This window comes from Aulostomus chinensis, chromosome 4 (genome assembly GCF_037954235.1).
Source record: "Aulostomus chinensis isolate RoL2024-O1b breed Wild chromosome 4, RoL_Achi_v1.0, whole genome shotgun sequence".
Lineage (NCBI taxonomy): Eukaryota > Metazoa > Chordata > Actinopteri > Syngnathiformes > Aulostomidae > Aulostomus > Aulostomus chinensis.
In genome coordinates, this window is record NC_141323.1 from 2312224 (window position 1) to 2330113 (window position 17890).

At 42.5% G+C, this 17890-nt stretch overlaps 1 protein-coding gene across 3 annotated transcripts in view; it reads left to right on the top strand.

Annotated features, from left to right (window-relative positions):
- Positions 1-17890, top strand: part of ptprz1b (protein tyrosine phosphatase receptor type Z1b) — a 77131-nt gene that overhangs the window by 50921 nt on the left and 8320 nt on the right. Inside the window, exons 8-23 of one of the 3 annotated variants that reach the window (XM_086201026.1) lie at positions 869-1019; positions 3437-3621; positions 4957-5083; positions 5283-5332; positions 6415-6870; positions 7008-7191; positions 7709-7939; positions 9815-9956; positions 10101-10192; positions 10273-10358; positions 11948-11968; positions 13331-13427; positions 13514-13596; positions 13675-13809; positions 16510-16641; positions 16724-16881. In XM_086201026.1, coding sequence (XP_086057152.1) covers positions 869-1019; positions 3437-3621; positions 4957-5083; positions 5283-5332; positions 6415-6870; positions 7008-7191; positions 7709-7939; positions 9815-9956; positions 10101-10192; positions 10273-10358; positions 11948-11968; positions 13331-13427; positions 13514-13596; positions 13675-13809; positions 16510-16641; positions 16724-16881 — 2330 coding nt within the window. Of the gene's footprint in view, positions 1-868; positions 1020-3436; positions 3622-4956; positions 5084-5282; positions 5333-6414; positions 6871-7007; positions 7192-7708; positions 7940-9811; positions 9957-10100; positions 10193-10272; positions 10359-11947; positions 11969-13330; positions 13428-13513; positions 13597-13674; positions 13810-16509; positions 16642-16723; positions 16882-17890 lie in introns of all 3 variants that reach the window. The other 2 variants (XM_086201024.1, XM_086201027.1) reach the window with 2 other exon arrangements.

Consider the following 17890-nt stretch of genomic DNA (forward strand, 5'->3'; position numbering starts at 1 on the left):
CAGTTCAAATAACGCATGAGGAAATAAGGCCCAGTTTGATATACAATGGAATTTCACTTACATTTACATGTTGTTGAATAAAAAGACAAGGATTTTCATAATAATTTTAAATCTTAAAATTGATCTTTACAGTGTCTACTGTATGTACTATTCAGTTTGAAAAGGCGTCTTTATGTAATGGTTTCAGATGACATCGGGTCAGCAGTCTTTGACATCCGTGGACAAAATAAAAGCAAAATATAAAACTGAGGCAATACAATGTGATGGCTTTTGTCCAATTTTACAGTGACGGAATTGGGTTTTTGTAGTGCTATGATCCACGAACAAAGGCTTGTCATGCAATGTTTAACGGTGCTCATAGGAACAAGGTGACACTGAACACAACACAAATACAGTGTGATTCAAGCCTGCTGCAGAAGATGTTTTAAGACCTTTTGAGGATGAAATCATCTGTGTTCTGTTTGTTAATTATGCAGTGGAAACACGGAGAGTGATTGAGGTCAGCAGTTGCGTGTGTGTTGCACGTGCATATATGCGTGTTTGCGCTGGTGTTTGTGTACGTTCACATGATTGAAACGGGAGTGACAAGGCATGACATGGGCACATAGTAGCTAACCAAAAATAGAGCAGTGCTCTCTCTGTCTTTGCCTGGCGCTAACACAAGCCTCTTAAACACACACACACACACACACACACACACACCCCACACCACACACACACACACACACACACACACACAAAACCAAGCATCAGTTTTGGGGGGTTTTTTGGCATCTGAACATGATGCAACATTTTTCTTTGCTGTGTTTCTACTTTCTCTTCAGCCAGTTCTCTCTCTGTCTGTGTGTGTCTCTCTCACTATGTTCAGTTGGAGATATTTTGTGAGGTGATGACCATGGAGCAGGCTGGGTATGTGATGCTAACAGATTACCTGCAGAACAACTTCAGGGAGCAGCAGCAGCAATTCATGGGTCAGGTGTTTGCCTCGTATACCGGAGTGGAGGAAGTGCCCACGCCGAGTATGTCATCACTCACACAAAGACAAATGTTCATGGGTTGTTTGTTCCGCCATGGTTTATTCAGTAACGTAAGGTAGCCATCTATGTCACTTGTGTCTCAACAGGACTGAAGCCTGTTTAACTTCTGAGCCAAAAATAAACGGGTTGATTTGAAATATATCTACAGTAAAACAAAGTATCCTATTTTTGGTTCAGATCACACTGTGAGAAATAGATTACCACTCTCCCTCTCACTGAAGAACATTCAAGTCCGAAACAGGTCCAGAACCACCGCTGTTGCAGCTAATGGGGACGTTAAATAAAATCAAATTTCTATGCTTTTTATCACATTTAATGAAGATTGGCTGAAGATGTATGTGATTTATTGTTACTTTCTTGTTAACAAAAGGATTAAAAAATCACCTGAAAATGTCTGAACTGGAAGCGAAATGGTCCCCTCTATTGAAGCTGGAACTGATAAATGACTGACCTGTTTTGGACTGAGACACAGAAGTGATAGGTGCCAATTTCATTGATGATGAAAACAATCAAGTGCTTGTTAATTTACAATTTGTTAAAACCAAACTCCTTGCCTTCTTTAACGTAACATTATTACCCCCTCCCCCGTACATTCCAGGTTTTCTCTTATTTCTTTCACGCGGATTGAAATATACAGGTTAATCCATTTGTTTGCTTGATATACACATCCAGTGTGTAAGACCTAGTGACATCGCGAGGTAAATATGGGCATTGCAAGCACTCCACTCACCCATCTCCTTGGAAAGTGTGCTATAGCTGTAGGGTCATTGACATGTGATCCCACAGGTCTCAACATTCAGGCGCTTAAACTTTTCACTCCATCCATCCATCCATCCATACATCCATCCATCCATCCATCCATCCATCCATTTTCTTCCGCTTATTCCTATTAAGGGTCGAGTGGGGGCTGGAGCCTATTCCAGCAGTTTTCGGGTGAGAGGCGGGGTTCACCCTGGACAGGTCACCAGTCCATCGCAGGGCCAACACTTATAGACAGACAACCATTCACACTCACAGTCACACCTACGGTCAATTTAGAGTATCAATCAGCCTCGTCCCCTCTTGATGTCTTTGGACTGTGGGAGGAAGCCAGAGTACCAGGAGAGAACCCACACAGGCACAGGGAGAACATGCAGACTCCACACAGAAAGACCCCGTGCCCGAGCCGGGAGTCGAACCCAGAACCTTCGACAGTTCTTACCACTGCACTACCAAGCCGCCTCTTAAACTTTTCACTACACAAAAAATGTTAACCAAGACAGTTATCAATGCTTCACTTATCTCCACAGGGAAATTATTTGATAGCCTGAAGCTGCAATTAAGAAAGAGAAATTAATAGTCCAATCTCACTTGATTGAAGTCTGTAGAGAGGCAGGGTCTTCCCTTTTTTTTACACACAGAATTTCTGCAGACATTTAAAACCAAACGTTATCTATTGTAACATCATCTTCATGCACACAAATGGCGCTAGCTTCCACAGCCAAATCAAGAAACTGCATCTTAACAATGTTTCCACATTGCATGTTATCGATTGCAGTAAAGCTAATCAAGCTAATGCCGAAACGACTGTAACAAGATATGCATTTGTACTAAGCAAATGATTTGATAGGTCATTCCACAAGAGAACGAGCAAACATAATTTAAAATGCTTATTTTCTGAATGGAGTTTGCTGGGGGTACCGTATAAATGTTTTCTCCCTGATTGACAGAGCTATCAACACCCAGCTGTTGGTTAAATTATTGATATTGATGGACAAACCCCACCACACCACATTCTTGACAGCATGGTGAAGAAAACTCAATCCCCCCTAGGGGATCAACATAAATATTACACCAATTTTTTTCCCCATCTTCTGCATTCTCTGTAAGGCTGTCAGGTCAAGCTAGCCATGATCATCAAAAGACATAATTCACTCTCCTTTCCATTCTCATAAATCAGCCCTCAAATGAAGCGCGTCTTTTGGGTTGCCAAGGAGCTTGACTTTGTAGTTCAGTGCCCCGTCTCCCGTCAGCATAGGCAATTTATTTTGCAGCTCTTTTTGAAATTGAAATAAAGTATTCAGAAATTCAGAGAAGGGTCTTTTTTTTTTTTGCCTGTAACAAATTCATGCACCCCCCTCTCTGTGTGTGTGTGTGTGTGTCTCTCTCTCTCTCCCTCTCTCTCACACACACACTCTCACTCACACACACACACACACACACACACACACACACACACACACAGATACATACCTCCCACTCACTGCTAGTCTCATCTCCTGAGCTCGGCATTTTCAAAATGTATTTCTACTTTCTTTTATTTTCAGTCCAGTCAATTAACATTCTGCACCTTCTGCAACACTAAACTTTTAGACGCACCTGTTTTAATCTTTCAATCTTTCTCTCTCTGTCTTCTGTAGCCTGCAGCTCAGAGCCAGAAAACGTTCAAGCTGATGCTCAGAATGACACAACCATCGTTGTGACATGGGAGCGTCCCCGTGTGGTTTTTGACACAACTATCGACTGGTACACTGTCACCTACGAGAGGCTGCAAGGTCGAAACCAGAGAAAGCAGGAGTACAGGACAGACGGGGACCAGGACGTGGTATGGAAGATCTCTCTATACCAAGCAATGTCTAATATACACACATCTTTGAGACGCATGTAATTTCAGGCGTTATGGGCCATTATCAACAAACCACAGTGAAGACATCAAAAAAATAAATTAAAAATAAATTGGTGTCTGACTGCAACAAATGTAATCTCTTCATTCATAAATCTGCTTCCATTCTACATCTGTCACACGTGTTGACAGCAGTCGAGATTGATCAAAGCGTCCAGCTGATCGGTAGTGATAATCAATCATGACGTTTCAGGGCGCATCGAGCATCACTCAGTGTTATGAGCAGTATCTGTGTACGTCAGGAAGTGTGCGTGTGTGTTTATGTGTGCAAAAGCTGTAAATACTGAGTAACAGAAATCTGATCAGCCACAACGTTATTTGCAATGACAGGCTATCTTATTGTGATGAATGTGTCAAATGGGGGGAGGGGGGCATATGAGGCAGCAAATGAACATTTTATCTTTGAGATTGATGCGTTGATTGATGTGTTAATGTTCGGAGAGGAAGGTGTCAGAACGCATGATGCATCGTAGCTTGCTGCTTTGTACACCACAAAAAGGGCTACAACAAGCCCTGGAGCAACAGAACTGGACCCCAGAGAGAGAAAGAAGGTGGTTGAGGCCGATGAGTCACATTTTCTTTTTAAAGAGTCCATTTCTGTATGGGTCAAAACTGTTTTGGTGACAACAGCATGACCACCAACACAATATTACGCTGGTGGTCATGATATTATGGCTGACTGGTGTATATTAAAAAACTTCATTTCCTGCTTGAATAATTTATGCACTGTACTCAATAACTCTTAGTGTTAACCAGTCCAGTATTCATATGTGATGATTACTGTTTCCTAAAATGTTTTTTTATTAATAAAAGATTACAGAAAGTATTATTTCATATTTGTAGCTTGATCTTAGGAATGAATTATGCATTCTGTCACTAATTGAACACTAAAAGTTGACCATGTTGTACCACAAACACAAAACTTCAAACCAGAAAAAATAAATTTATGCAAACTCAGTTGTAATGTATTATATATGAGATGCACTTGAGCATAATGTGATGATGAACTACCAATACAAGAAATTTAATCAGTAGCTACCAGCGTCCATGCAATGTTCTGTGTATAAAATACAATCACCAGATGAAAAACACTCAAAATGGTCATATTGTCCCCAAAAGTGGCTGTTATACAAAAGAGAACACTGAGAGCATATTCAGTAACACTCAATATTCAACTCATTTTATAGTGCTCAGATTGGTATTGAAAGTAGAGAGACATTTCACATCCGAGGTAAATTTATGCGTGTGACACTGCAGGGTGCCATCATTTCCAGCCTGCTGGCCAACAGCAGCTACGTGGTTCAGGTGGTGGCTGTTTGCACCAACGGACTCCGAGGAAGATGGAGTGACCAGATCATAGTGGACATGCCGTTAGAAGACCCTGGTACATAACACTCTTGAGCACGAGCGCACACACACACACACACACACACACACACACACACACACACACACACACACACACACACACACACACACACACACGCATACTCTCTCTCTCTCTCTCTCTCTCTCTCCCAGACCAAGAGCACTTTTGAATCCACTGCCATAGTAAATCAATCTTTCTTCTCCCCTCTCTCTAGAAAGTGACTTGGATCCTGACATTTCCCAGGACTCAAAAGGCAACAGGGAGGTACGGGAGGTCCATTTAAAAGTTAACTTTCTGTTAAAAGTGAAATTATTCTACACTGCTTCAATTTGTATTCAGTCATATCAGTAAAACTAATTAATATGTAAATCATCATAATTATGTCAGTTGAAGTTTTCAGCAAGTTTAAGGGAGATTACCAAAGAAAGAGACAGCAACTCTGCAACAGGAAGTTGGGAGTAGTACAGTATAAATCATTTTAAAAGTTTTAAAAAACCTGCTATATGGTTGGCTTTCTCTCATGTATCATCTGTGAAGTTGAGATAATAATTTTAGCTCCCAATGATCCTTGTGAAAATATTGGAATAACTTTTTTAAGGGCCCTAAATCTAAAATGGCTATTGTCCGTCATGTTCGAAATTATCTTGTCAATTTTTTCATACAATGCTGCAAAGTACATCTAGTTCTACAAATTCACGATTGAAGTCATTTTGAAACTTTGACCTTCAAAGTAAGGACTTTTTATTTGATCAGTTTATTTTTTCACCTTGCAGTTCACAATTACAAGTAATTGAAGTAACTGCACCAGAGTTAGCTAAGTTGCATCTGCTGTGCCTGGGCAGGTAGGCACAGTACATTTAATATCAAGTACAATATCTTGAATAACAGAATTTTTAAATAGTTCACTCACGTGGAGGAGGGTGTAGGATAGGGTAGGGACGGTAAGGACATTCCCCATTGTCCCGTCAGTGTGTAGTCCATTAACTTTATCATCGGTAGTTCTGTAAGCATCAAAAACTGATCAACAGCCAGATTTTTAACCATCTGATGTGACAATGGGTAATAGAAATAGCCAATTCCAGGCCACACACTCACTCATTCACACACACACACACGCACGCACACACACACACACACACTCACAGCCTCTGAGCTCTCGATATGCTTAACTCTCCCTCTTAGGTGTCCATCAGTTACCGAGTTTATATTTCGTCGTCACCTTCACAGTTTGTTTGGCATCTCTAAATGACCCCTGGGTGTGCCCACCTGTCCTGTAACATAGAGATCGGTCCACCAAAATCCCCTACAATATATTGTCATTCTGATAGGTTCATTTTCTCTGCTAGATCTCTTCTAAAAACAGATGGGAGAAGCCAGAGAATCACAATCAGGTGGATCTTGTTCCTGTGGACCACAGTCCAGTTGAGGAGGTCCCAGTAGAGCAGACTAGAGTTTACCAGAACTTACCTACGCACCACACCCAACCCAGAGTCCCAACCCCAAAGACTCCCCCTGAGTCCGCCGTTCTTCAGAAAACTCGAGTTCACCAGAATGTGAAAAAGAAACTGAATGGAAATGGGTCCAAAGCTGATGATATGAACCAAAACTGGATCGATGAGGACCAGGGGATCCCAACAGAACGAACCTTTACCAAACCAGGTTTTGATGGGAATGGTGCAATCTGGATAACAGAGGCAACAGAACAACCAGGATTCCTATTTCCGGTTGCTCGGACCACCGCTCTGCCAACCATCCACCGGCAAATGACAGAGGAAGCATCACTGTCAGTGTTGCCACATCAGGTAGAGATGAGAAATACATGCCTTCTCTCTGTAAAGGTGTAGATCCCACAATAACAACAAAAAAAATCAACCTAGTCCAGTTCTTGTCATTTAGCCTGTCTCTGTTTGTTTTGGGGACTTTCTTGTTGTACTTGCAGCCAAGGGATCTCAGTCCAACAGATAACGTCAGTGAGAGTGACCCCCCTTCTCCCCAGTCAGACCTCTACACCCCTCCTGTGGAGGACATGCAAGTCACAGATATCTTCTACGAAGACTCAGTCAACACCTCTCCACTGGAAAACGTCACATTCTCTGGAACAGGGTCTACTGATGCTCTGCCAGGTCTGATTTGATTCTCTTTCTTTTTAGGTTAATGCAGACATCCTGGGTTAGGCTGGTGGGCTACAGGGAATGTCTGCAAGTATGTTGACAGGATGTCATATTTTTTTGACACCGTGAAGGGCTGGACTAGTTTTAAAACTGTTTTCGTTCACTTGCAGATATTTAAAGTTGCTGTTTCTTTATAGAGATTAAATATTCTGTTAAGAACTAAATACTAAAATAATTAAAAAACGTAGTCTCATAAGCCTGAAAAGGAATGGGGGATGGATGATTTAATCAGTGTTTTTCACGATTTCTTAACTCATAATGAGCTCATGTCTCTTCATTGAAGTATGAGCGATTCTATGCAACAACAAAAATACTTAGAATTACGTTGCTTTATTATGGTTTCCATCCTACATGGCTCACTGTCTCATAAAATCTCATGTCATTTAGAGTCATGTTAGGTCATGGGATGTGATACCGCAGGAGGTGGTATCTTCTAGTGTATTGTTATCATACTGTTTTTGTCTCTCAGGTAGTAAAGTGGATAAAAGCACGGTGCAGTCTTCTGAGGACACTGATGCCCTTGTGAACCAACCTCCATCAGACATCATCACCTCTTCAGTTTCCTCAGCTCCCACCTCCCTCTGGATCACAGCACGGACAGCGACCGCCAGCAACACCCTCGCTGACTCAGTCTACAAGTCGTTCACCTCCTCATCTCTCCTTCGGGTGCTGATGCACACCACCCAGCCCATGTTCAACGGTAACATGAAACACCTTAGAAGTGCCGACAAGACACGGGGCTTTTACACTGCTTTAAAACACATACACCAGGTTAATGTTTCTATTACTCTCTTGGAATACTTTTCGAAATGATTCTGATACATTGTAAGCGGTCTTGATTTACGATTCTGCTCCAGTGGTACATATTTTTGTTGTTTTCTGGACAGCTGGGACCTAATTGCAGTGAATGGATGCTTTTCTGCTCTACTGGTTCAGCTACTGTTACTGCTAATCACCACTGTGCTTGGCCATCATGGTGACATGCTCCCCAGTGGTGGGGGGTTAATGATGGTGTTGATGGCTGGTTGAAAAAGCAGTTTCCTGACTCTCAGATTTGCTGATTACAAATGAAATATGCCTGACTCTATCTCCACATGAAGTCAAATTTTCCTGGTTCTGTTTTATCTACTTGGGAGTCAGTGATTGACATACAGTACAGAGACTCCTCAGGGTGTGTATTCTCATTTGTGACTCAAAGGCGCCCTCTGGTGATTGTATTTTGTCTTCTTCTTATGCATTTGAATTGTTTTGTCCTTAACAAGTTGAATTATTACATATCCTCATTCAGAAACAATGCTTTGAGTTATTTCACTCTTTTTTTTTTTGCTCTTTTTTCTTCGGTCCTAAGTGATTATCACTGGTCACATGTTTTTAACTGACACGAGAAGCTTCACAAGGATGATGTAGTGTGTTTTGGAGGATCACGCTTTTGCCACTCAGGCGTCCCCGACTAACCATAGGAAACACTGGTGCTCCAGTGTTGATAGGCAACACACTAGACCACTGCACTACCTTGGTATCCTCCGAGAGACATTTGAGACCTTCACTTCAGCTTTCGATGCAGCAAATACACCCATATCCTGGAGTGATGGAATGATAGTCAACCATGTATCTCAATTTTAATGTTTTATCCCCACGACTCGATCCTTTCAATGAATACCCGCGACAGTTTTCCAAAGAGGGAGGGCATTGTCACTGACAACAATGACAAGTTATCTGAGTAGCGTTCAGTTGTCCCCGAGATCCCTTCTACTTTGGTTTCTGAGGCTCACCTAAATGCTGCATACGCCCTTGAAAGATGTTCTGAAAATGTTTGTCAAACTGATGGTTGGATTCAAGGTGGACTGCTGGCTCTTTTTACTAGTTCTCACAATGCAGAGGAGACCAGGACGGATAGACATAAAAAAGAACACGGCTCCACTTCAGTCATGTTTCTCTTTGATTCTGAAGGCTTGTCTTTGTCCTCTCTACAGCAACAGGCACTATTGGGAATTAAACTCAGTTGCTATGGTGACGACTGACCTTTCTACTCCCCCAAGTTTGACTGTATTCTTCAAGGTGGATGAATGTGAAAAGGGGTCAATCAGCAGGACATTGCGATGGCTACAGGTGGTACAAGAAGTCAAATAAGCTGTAAGACAGACACAAAAGGCAGAGGAAGTGAATGAAGCGAGTAAATAAAACAACCTACAAATAAAAGTACTACAGGACATTAGGGTTGAGTTGGACCCTTTGAAGGTTGCTGCTGAATTACAAATTGAGAAAGCAAGAGACAGAACATCTTACACTTCCCCTGCCATGTGTTCAAGCTGAAGTCTCGCATGGGGTTGGTGACACTTTTAAAAGACTTTTATGGGTATATTTATTTCACAAAGACGTAGTCATAATACATTCTTTATTTAAAAATGAATCCGTTTTTTTAAATTGTCAATAGCTATTTCTATGACGGTACGTCAGGCTTTTGGCTCCACTGGGAATGACACTCCCTACAGACTCTCCTGCCTTCTATCCTTCTTTATCTCTCACCCACCACAATTCTCTATTCTTACATCATCTCCCTTCTTTCTTTCAGAAGGAAGCAACAGCAGCCATGAGTCTCATGTCGGATTGGTGGGAGGTGTGGAGAGGGAGAAACGTACGGTCATTCCTCTGGCTGTCGTCTCCACTCTCACCATCCTCTGTCTGCTGGTCTTGGTGGGCATACTCATCTATTGGAGGTATTTCACACACACACACACACACACACAAACACACACACACACACACACACACACACACACACACAGTCAACATCCATCTTATTAATGTCACATGTGTACCTCATGTTTGATTTCCTAATGTTTGATTTTCCTGTGCCGCAGAAACTGTTTCCAAACGGCTAATTTCTACCCAGACGACAGCGCGTCTCCTAAAGTCATATCTGCTCCGTCCACACCTCTGTTGCTGGCTACAGGTAAACACACAAACACATACACATTCATAGAGCATTATGAGAACATCCTTATAATAACCTTATACACCCTTGTGTTTCAGATGGTCATGAGCCGCTGACGGTTAAGCAGTTTGTCAAGAATGTCATGGAGCGCCACACCACCAACACCTTCTCCAAGGAGTTTGAGGTCAGTGAGTTGGTGTTATTTGATATTAGCAAAAGACCTGTGTGTTCAATTCCTCACATAAAAGGGAACATGAACGATATTTTGAAAAATCCTCTTGTAAATGAAGTTAAAGGGAGATATCCGGAGATTTGTGGAACTATTAGTGGCAAGTATTTCATGTGCCATAACTTCTTAATGCTCCTCCATATCTGTTAACATCACGTTGTTTGGGGATATCATTTAGCAGCATGTTGATATGTAACATCCATGCACAACCAGTTATGCAACTATGTTATAGAAGGATGTTCAGCAGCGCTGCTTGGTTTCCATCCTTACAGTCAGACACCGAATTAGAATACACAAACAATTCAAGCTGAAGACAGGGCTTCAGATTCGACAGGCAGCTTTTCAGAAGCCAGCACAGATGATTTGACTTCCTGCCGCAGGCTTCAAGTCTCCATCTGTGCTCATACAGGATATGCAGCGAGGTTTTAGAAATCTCATGTGGCGTTCTGACACACTGGAGTTCTGGTTTGAAAACAGTTAGCGGATTAGTTTCAAAAATAGGTACATCTGCATGGCATTAGTCACCTGTTTCCTAGCATGAACCTCCTGAGTCACACACACACAGATAGCAAATACATTTGAAATAAGTTTACGTTCCTTACAGAGCCCTGTAGTAGCCATAAAGGAGAACAAATATTTGGGGGCTCACCTCTTTCCTCAATTTCATTAATTTGTGGGCATGAGATATAACTTGTTCCCTCAGTTTAGTTAATTTGTGGCCATGATGTTTTAGGCCAAAAGATATAACTTGTTCCCACAATTTTGTTATTTTGTGATAATAACTTCTTCTTTTTCTTATAACTTTTTCCTTCCACTTAGTTAATTTTTGACCATGTGATGCAACTTGGTTATTTTGAGGCCACAATATATTTTTTGTTCTCTTTACTTAAATGTTTTGTGGCCACAAGTTATAACTTGTTTCATCAATTTAGTTATTTTGAAGCCACAAGATAAAGCTTGCTCCCTTATTCAAGTCCATCAATTTAGTTAATTCATGGCCATGAAATATAACTCTTCCCCTCAGTTAATTTATTTTGAGGACACGCAATAATAATAATAATCAGTTAAACTGAGGGAACGAGTTATATCTTGCAGCCACAAAATACATTTCGCTCCCCCTAAAGCCAACCCATAGCCCCTCATGTAAATTCCAGTGTCTATTTACTCACATTTCAGTGTTGTTATCTTCTCTGTAGCTGCAGCAACAACTATATTTAGAGAAACTGCTGTGAGGGAGCTCACATGGGCATATCACCATCTAAATGATATCTTTTTACTGTTAATGCAAGGACATGTTTGGCTAACATGGGCGTAAACTAAAAATAAAGATGGGGAAAATGAGCATATTTCCCCTCTTTTCGCTGCCTCTCTGTGTGTATCTGAACCCCGTATTCCTGTACCTGCACTGACTCCCTGTCTGTCTGTCTGTCTATCTGTCTGTCTGTCCGTCTGTCTGTGTCACCCCCTCCCCCTCCCCTTCTCCTTTCACCACTTCCACCACCATCGTCGTGCTTTCTGCATCCTCACCTCCCACCTTCCATTAGATTGTCAAAGAGTCCTATGAGGTAAGACACAAAAGGTGTTGATCTTTTTATTTAATGCCTGATGTTCTGTTACCTTTAATATTTTGCAACGTGTGAATGAGAGAGATTGCAGCTTTTCTCTGTCGCTGTCATTCCTCGTCTGTTTTGGAGGCTAATTTGCAGGCATATTATCAAAGTGGGACAGGTCAATAGTTCATTCAATTTGGACACTGCACGGTGGTGCAGTGGTTAGCACTGTTGCCTCAAAGCAAGAAGGTTCCAGGTTTGAGCCCTGGCTCGGGCACGAGATCTGTCTGTGTGGAGTCTGCATGTTCTCCCTGTTCCTGCGTGGGTTCTCTCTGGGTACTCTGGCTTCCTCCCACAGTCCAAAGGCATGCAAATGGGGACTAGGCTAATTGAGTACTCTAAATTGACCATAGGTATGAATGTGAGTGTGAACGGTTGTCTGTCTCTCTATGTTGGCCCTGCGATGGACTGGCGACCTGTCCAGGGTGAACCCTGCCTCTCGCCCATTGACGCTGGGATAGGCTCCAGCCCCCCCGCGACCCTTAACAGGAATAAGCGGAAGACAATGGATGGTTGAAAGTCTTCAGATTGAAGTCACTTTCTCCTCCCATCTTCAGTACCTCTGCCTTTTTGTCATTTGTCTGTCAGCAGAATTACACAAAACCTATGAAGTTGATTTTCACTAAATTTGTTGCAAGTGTGAAGAATTGGCCATAGAAGAATCAGTTACTCTTTTGAGGCAGAGTAGTTATAGTGCCACCTGGTGGCTGCAAGAAATTGCTTGTTTGTTTGTGTGTGTTTTTTATACACTTAGATGTACTCATCAGGTTAACCCCATCCGCCCACAATTTGGTTAAAATGCCTTAAGAATATAATGATGATTACTGTTAAGACTCTTGTGTTTTGGTTAAGCTGTATTAATGTGGCAATGCAGCCATTTTATGAACCACTAAATCCCTAGTAAGACCAAAACATTTTCTTTTGTATACAGCCTTGTTCCTAATTTATAGTGATTTCATCCGTAAGTGCTTATTAAATTATTTTAGCACTGCTACACAATGACCTAGAGGGCATTTGGCAAAGGTCAACTCAACCAAACCCTTTTTTTTTTTTAAACAACCATTTTTAAAAGGTTAAATGGATTCTTCCTTGCCCATGTCACACGCCCTTGACATGTGACACGCCCTTGAAGTTTGGTGAAATTCTGCAGCATTGTGCATAATCCTACTTAGAGGCAAACAGACAAACAGTAGTAAAAACATCCAAAGTCTGCTTGATTGACAAGGGACATCAAGATGCTAATTGTGCTAATCATAATAATTAGCCTCTCCTCTGCATGTAACCTTATTCTTCTATCTGTTGTTGATTGTGTTTTAGGAGGTGCAGGCATGCACGGTGGATATGGGTATCACTGCGGACAGTTCCAGTCACCCCGACAACAAATGCAAGAACAGATACATCAACATACTGGCCTGTACGTCACCGTTTAACAAGGTGGTATCTCCTTAGTATCCCCTGATTGTACAAGCTAAATGTGACACGGCTGATCTCCTTTACCAGATGATCACAGCAGAGTGAAGCTCTCCAACAGTTTGGACCGAGATGGGAAGGGTGGTGACTACATTAATGCTAACTATGTCGATGTAGGTATGATTTGTAAATTACAGGTCAATGTTTACTCTGTTTTTTGAAACTGATACATTTAGATGTTTCCGTTGCAGGGTTACGAGCGTACAAGGGCCTATATCGCAGCTCAGGGGCCTCTCAGAGCCGGCCGGGAAGACTTTTGGAGAATGATCTGGCAGCAGAACGTTGGCGTTATCATCATGATCACCAATCTCAAGGAGAAGGGGAGGGTGAGTTTAACAGAGATCAGAAAACTTGTTTTCTGTATGGAGAGTATATGCTCATGGCAATAAGAGTATTCATCTTCCAGTCCTTAACTGATTGTAGTTGTTCTCGTGCACCTCCATCAAAAAATTGTAACTAAAATTGTACATTGAACTATCCAACTTCAATGGTTTGTGAATCAAAATGTTTCTTTGCATGTCCATATGTTTTGTTTACTATTGAGTCTCACACTGTACATATATGAAAGGTTAAAATTAGCAAGTCTTGACTTGAGTGACGAATTGGCCCAAGGTGAGCAAAGATTTGCCCTAACAGTCCCACCCAAGAGATTCAATTTATCAGCAAACACAATTTTTAGATTTGCAAACAGAACTTTGGATTTACATAAATATATTCAATTTCTTTTCATGAATTGATTTTGCACTAAAACTTTAATTTCATTGTCTGGTCTGTCCATCCTCTCATCCATACATCAGTCTATCTGACCCCAGCCTTTCCCCAGCCACATTAGTTGTCTCTGCACCCATAGGGGTTCTAGGGCATTCCTGTCTTGCCTGAACATTGGAGAGCATAGGAAGGAAAAGTTACTGGTAGATAGAGAGTTTTGCCTTCTGGCTCATCTCATTTTTGGTCACAATAGTAGTCAAGTCAAATCAATTTTATTTGTATGATGCCAAATCACAACAAAAGTTATCTCATGACACATTACAAGTAGAGCAGGTCTGGTACCACACTCCTTCAATGAATTTACACCCAACAATTCTCCATGAGCAAGCACATCCTGCAACAGCGACGACGAAAACCTTCCTTTTAACAGGCAGGAACGTTGAGCAGATCCAGGCTTAATGGGGACGGCCTTCTGCTTTGACCGGTTGGGGGGAAAGAGAGCAGAAGAGCAGGGCAGAGACAAAGACAGATAATGGAGGAAGACAGATATGCAGAAGGAAAGAGTGGGTCAGAGATAAAGAGAGAGAGAAAGGGAAGAGACTGATGGACAGACGGGAGCTACGGGTGGTAGCTTGAGCCTCTTCAGGTCTGCAGCCTCCTCCAGCAGCACCTGGGATCTGGGATGAGGGGAGCCCAAAGGCTCCAGAGAAGAAGACGAGTTAGTAATACGTATGAGTATGATTTATATATGACACATATAGGAGGACAGAGAGGGAAGAGAGGAGGAGAGAGAAGCCCAGTGCACCATGGGAGAGCCCCCAGCAGCCTAAGTCTATAGCAGCATATCTAAGGGCCAGCCTAAGCAGCCCTAACTATAAGCCTGATCAAAAAGGAAGGTCTTTAGTCTGCTCTTAAAGGTCGAGAAGGTGTCTGCATCAGGAGGGGAGCCTGATAGCTGAAGGCTCTGACTCCCATTCTACTTTTAGAAACTCTAGGAACCACAAGCAACCCTGCATCCTGGGAGCGAAGGGTTCTAGCTGGATAATAGGGGACTATGAGCTCTGTCAGGTATGAAGGAGCCTGACTGTTGAGGACTTTGTACGTTACAAGGAGAATTTTGAATTCTATTCTAAATTTAACAGGGAGCCAATCCAGAGAAGCCAGTACAGGAGAGACATGGTCTCTTCTACTAGTTCTCGTCAACACGCGGGCAGCAGCATTTTGGACCAGCTGGAGAGTCTTTAGGGACTTAGTGGTGCAGCCTGATAGGAGGGAATTGCAGTAATCCAGCCTGGAAGTGACAAAGGCATGGATTAGTTTTTCTGCAGCTTTTTGAGACAGGATGTGTCTGATCTTAGCAATGTTATGTAAATGAAAGAAAGCAGTCCTAGAAATTTGCTTAATGTGGGCATTAAAGGACAGATCCTGATCGAAGAGAACTCCTAGGTTCCTTACAGTCGTGCTGGGGGCCAAGGTAATACCTTCCAGGGTACCTATCTCATTAGATAGGGTGTCTCTAAGATGTTTTGGGCCCAGGACAATGACTTCAGTTTTGTCAGAGTTTAATAAAAGGAAATTATGGGTCATCCAAGTTTTTATCTCCTTTAGACAGGCCTCCAGTTTAGCCAACTGATTTATTTCATGTGGATGCATTGATAAGTACAGTTGTGTGTCGTCAGCATAGCAGTGAAAATTAAGTCATTGTTTCCTAATAATGTGACCGAGAGGAAGCAGATAAAGGGTGAAGAGGATTGGTCCAAGCACAGAGCTTTGTGGAACACCATAAGTGACTGCAATGGTTTCCAAGGGTTTATCATTAGTTAGTACGAACTGAGATCGACCTAGTAAATAAAACCTGAACCAGTTTAGTGCCATTCCTTTAACGCCAATGACATGTTCCAGTCTCTGTAGAAGGATGTGGTGGTCAATGGTATCAAAAGCTGCACTAAGATCTAATAAGACCAGCACAGAGACGAGTCCCTCATCTGATGCTAGTAGGAGGTCATTGGTAACTTTGACTAGTGCTGTTTCTGTGCTATGCTGAATCCTAAAACCTGACTGGAGTAAGTTAAGTACTGTAGTAAAATAATAAAACCAAAAACCAGCACCTCTCACACTCCGTAGTCCCATCACTCATCATTCGAGAACAGGAACTGACATACTTGAACTCCTGCCACATTTCTGCAAAACAGGCCTCAAATTCAGTGACATCTAAACAATCCAACCTTTTACAGCTTCTTCACATTTCAATCTAAAATCGGACCAGAAACACTTTCTTACCACACCTCTTCCTTCTTCTGCTCTTGTTTGATTCACAGACCAAGTGTGATCAGTACTGGCCAGAGGAGAACCAGGAGGAATATGGTTCATACCAGGTGACCCTGAAAAGCAGCAAGACCCTCGCTTATTACACACTGAGGACGTTCATCGTCAGAGATTCCTCGAATAAGGTACTCCACACACACCTTCTCCCTCTGTCACACACATTAGCCCACAAACAACACTAACATCTGAACATCTGTGGTCCTCCAGGCATCTCAGAGGAGAGCTGAACACACAGTCCTCCATTACCATTACACCCAATGGCCTGATATGGGTGTCCCAGAATACACTTTGCCTGTCCTGTCCTTCATCAGGACATCGTCCCGGGCCCGGACACAGGAGATGGGACCTGTTCTGGTACACTGCAGGTAGCGTGCTGTGTGTGTGTGTGTGTGTGTGTGTGTGTGTGTGTGTGTGTGTGTGTGTGTGTGCGTGCCTGTGCGTGCGTGCCTGTGCATGCGTGCGTGTGTGTGTGTGTGTGTGTAACATTTACATTAAAACATATATATACATAATGTGGGCTGCACGGTGGTGCAGTGGTTAGCACTGTGGCCTCACAACAAGAAGGTTCTGGGTTTGAGTCCCGGCTCTGGCGCGGGATCTTTCTGTGTTGAGTTTGCATGTTCTCCCCGTGTCTGTGTGGGTTCTCTCTGGTACTCCGGCTTCCTCCCACCGTCCAAAGACATGCAATTTGGGGACTAGGCTGATTGAATTCTCTAAATTGACCGTAGGTATGAATGTGAGTGTGAATGGTTGTTCGTCTCTGTATGTTGGCCCTGCGATGGACTGGTGACCTGTCCAGGGTGTACTCCGCCTCTCGCCCATAGATGCTGGGATAGGCTCCAGCCCCCCCCCGTGACCCTTACTAGTAAGGAATAAGCGGAAGACGATGAATGAATGAATGAATATACAGAATGTAAATAAATCCCAGACATTTATTTATCAGCTCCAGGGACAGGAGGAGCCTGTGTGCAGGCAGGTGAGTCTGATGCAGCACAAGCTGGGCTTGACTGTCTGTGGGTCACACTGTGATTGGAAGGCATCTTGAGATGACAACAGAGTCGGCCAGAGAACAAGGTCAGAATTTGGATGCTCGTGATGCAGACAGATGATGCCAATGATAAAATGAAAGAGATCTCGGAGATCAAAGACATTAGTCAGAGAGGGTTTTTCAGCTTATGAGTTTGGAATTTATTTCAGAAAAAATGATGTCAGAAAGCATGTGAGTACATATGAGAATACTTTTGGTTTAAATGTTCTCACACTTGTGCATCCAGTGACAGACAACAACCTCAGAGAAAGAGTTTGAAAGACAAATTGTGACCTGACCAAGTCTATAAGACGCTTGATACGGAAGGAGATGGTTTCAGAAAACCA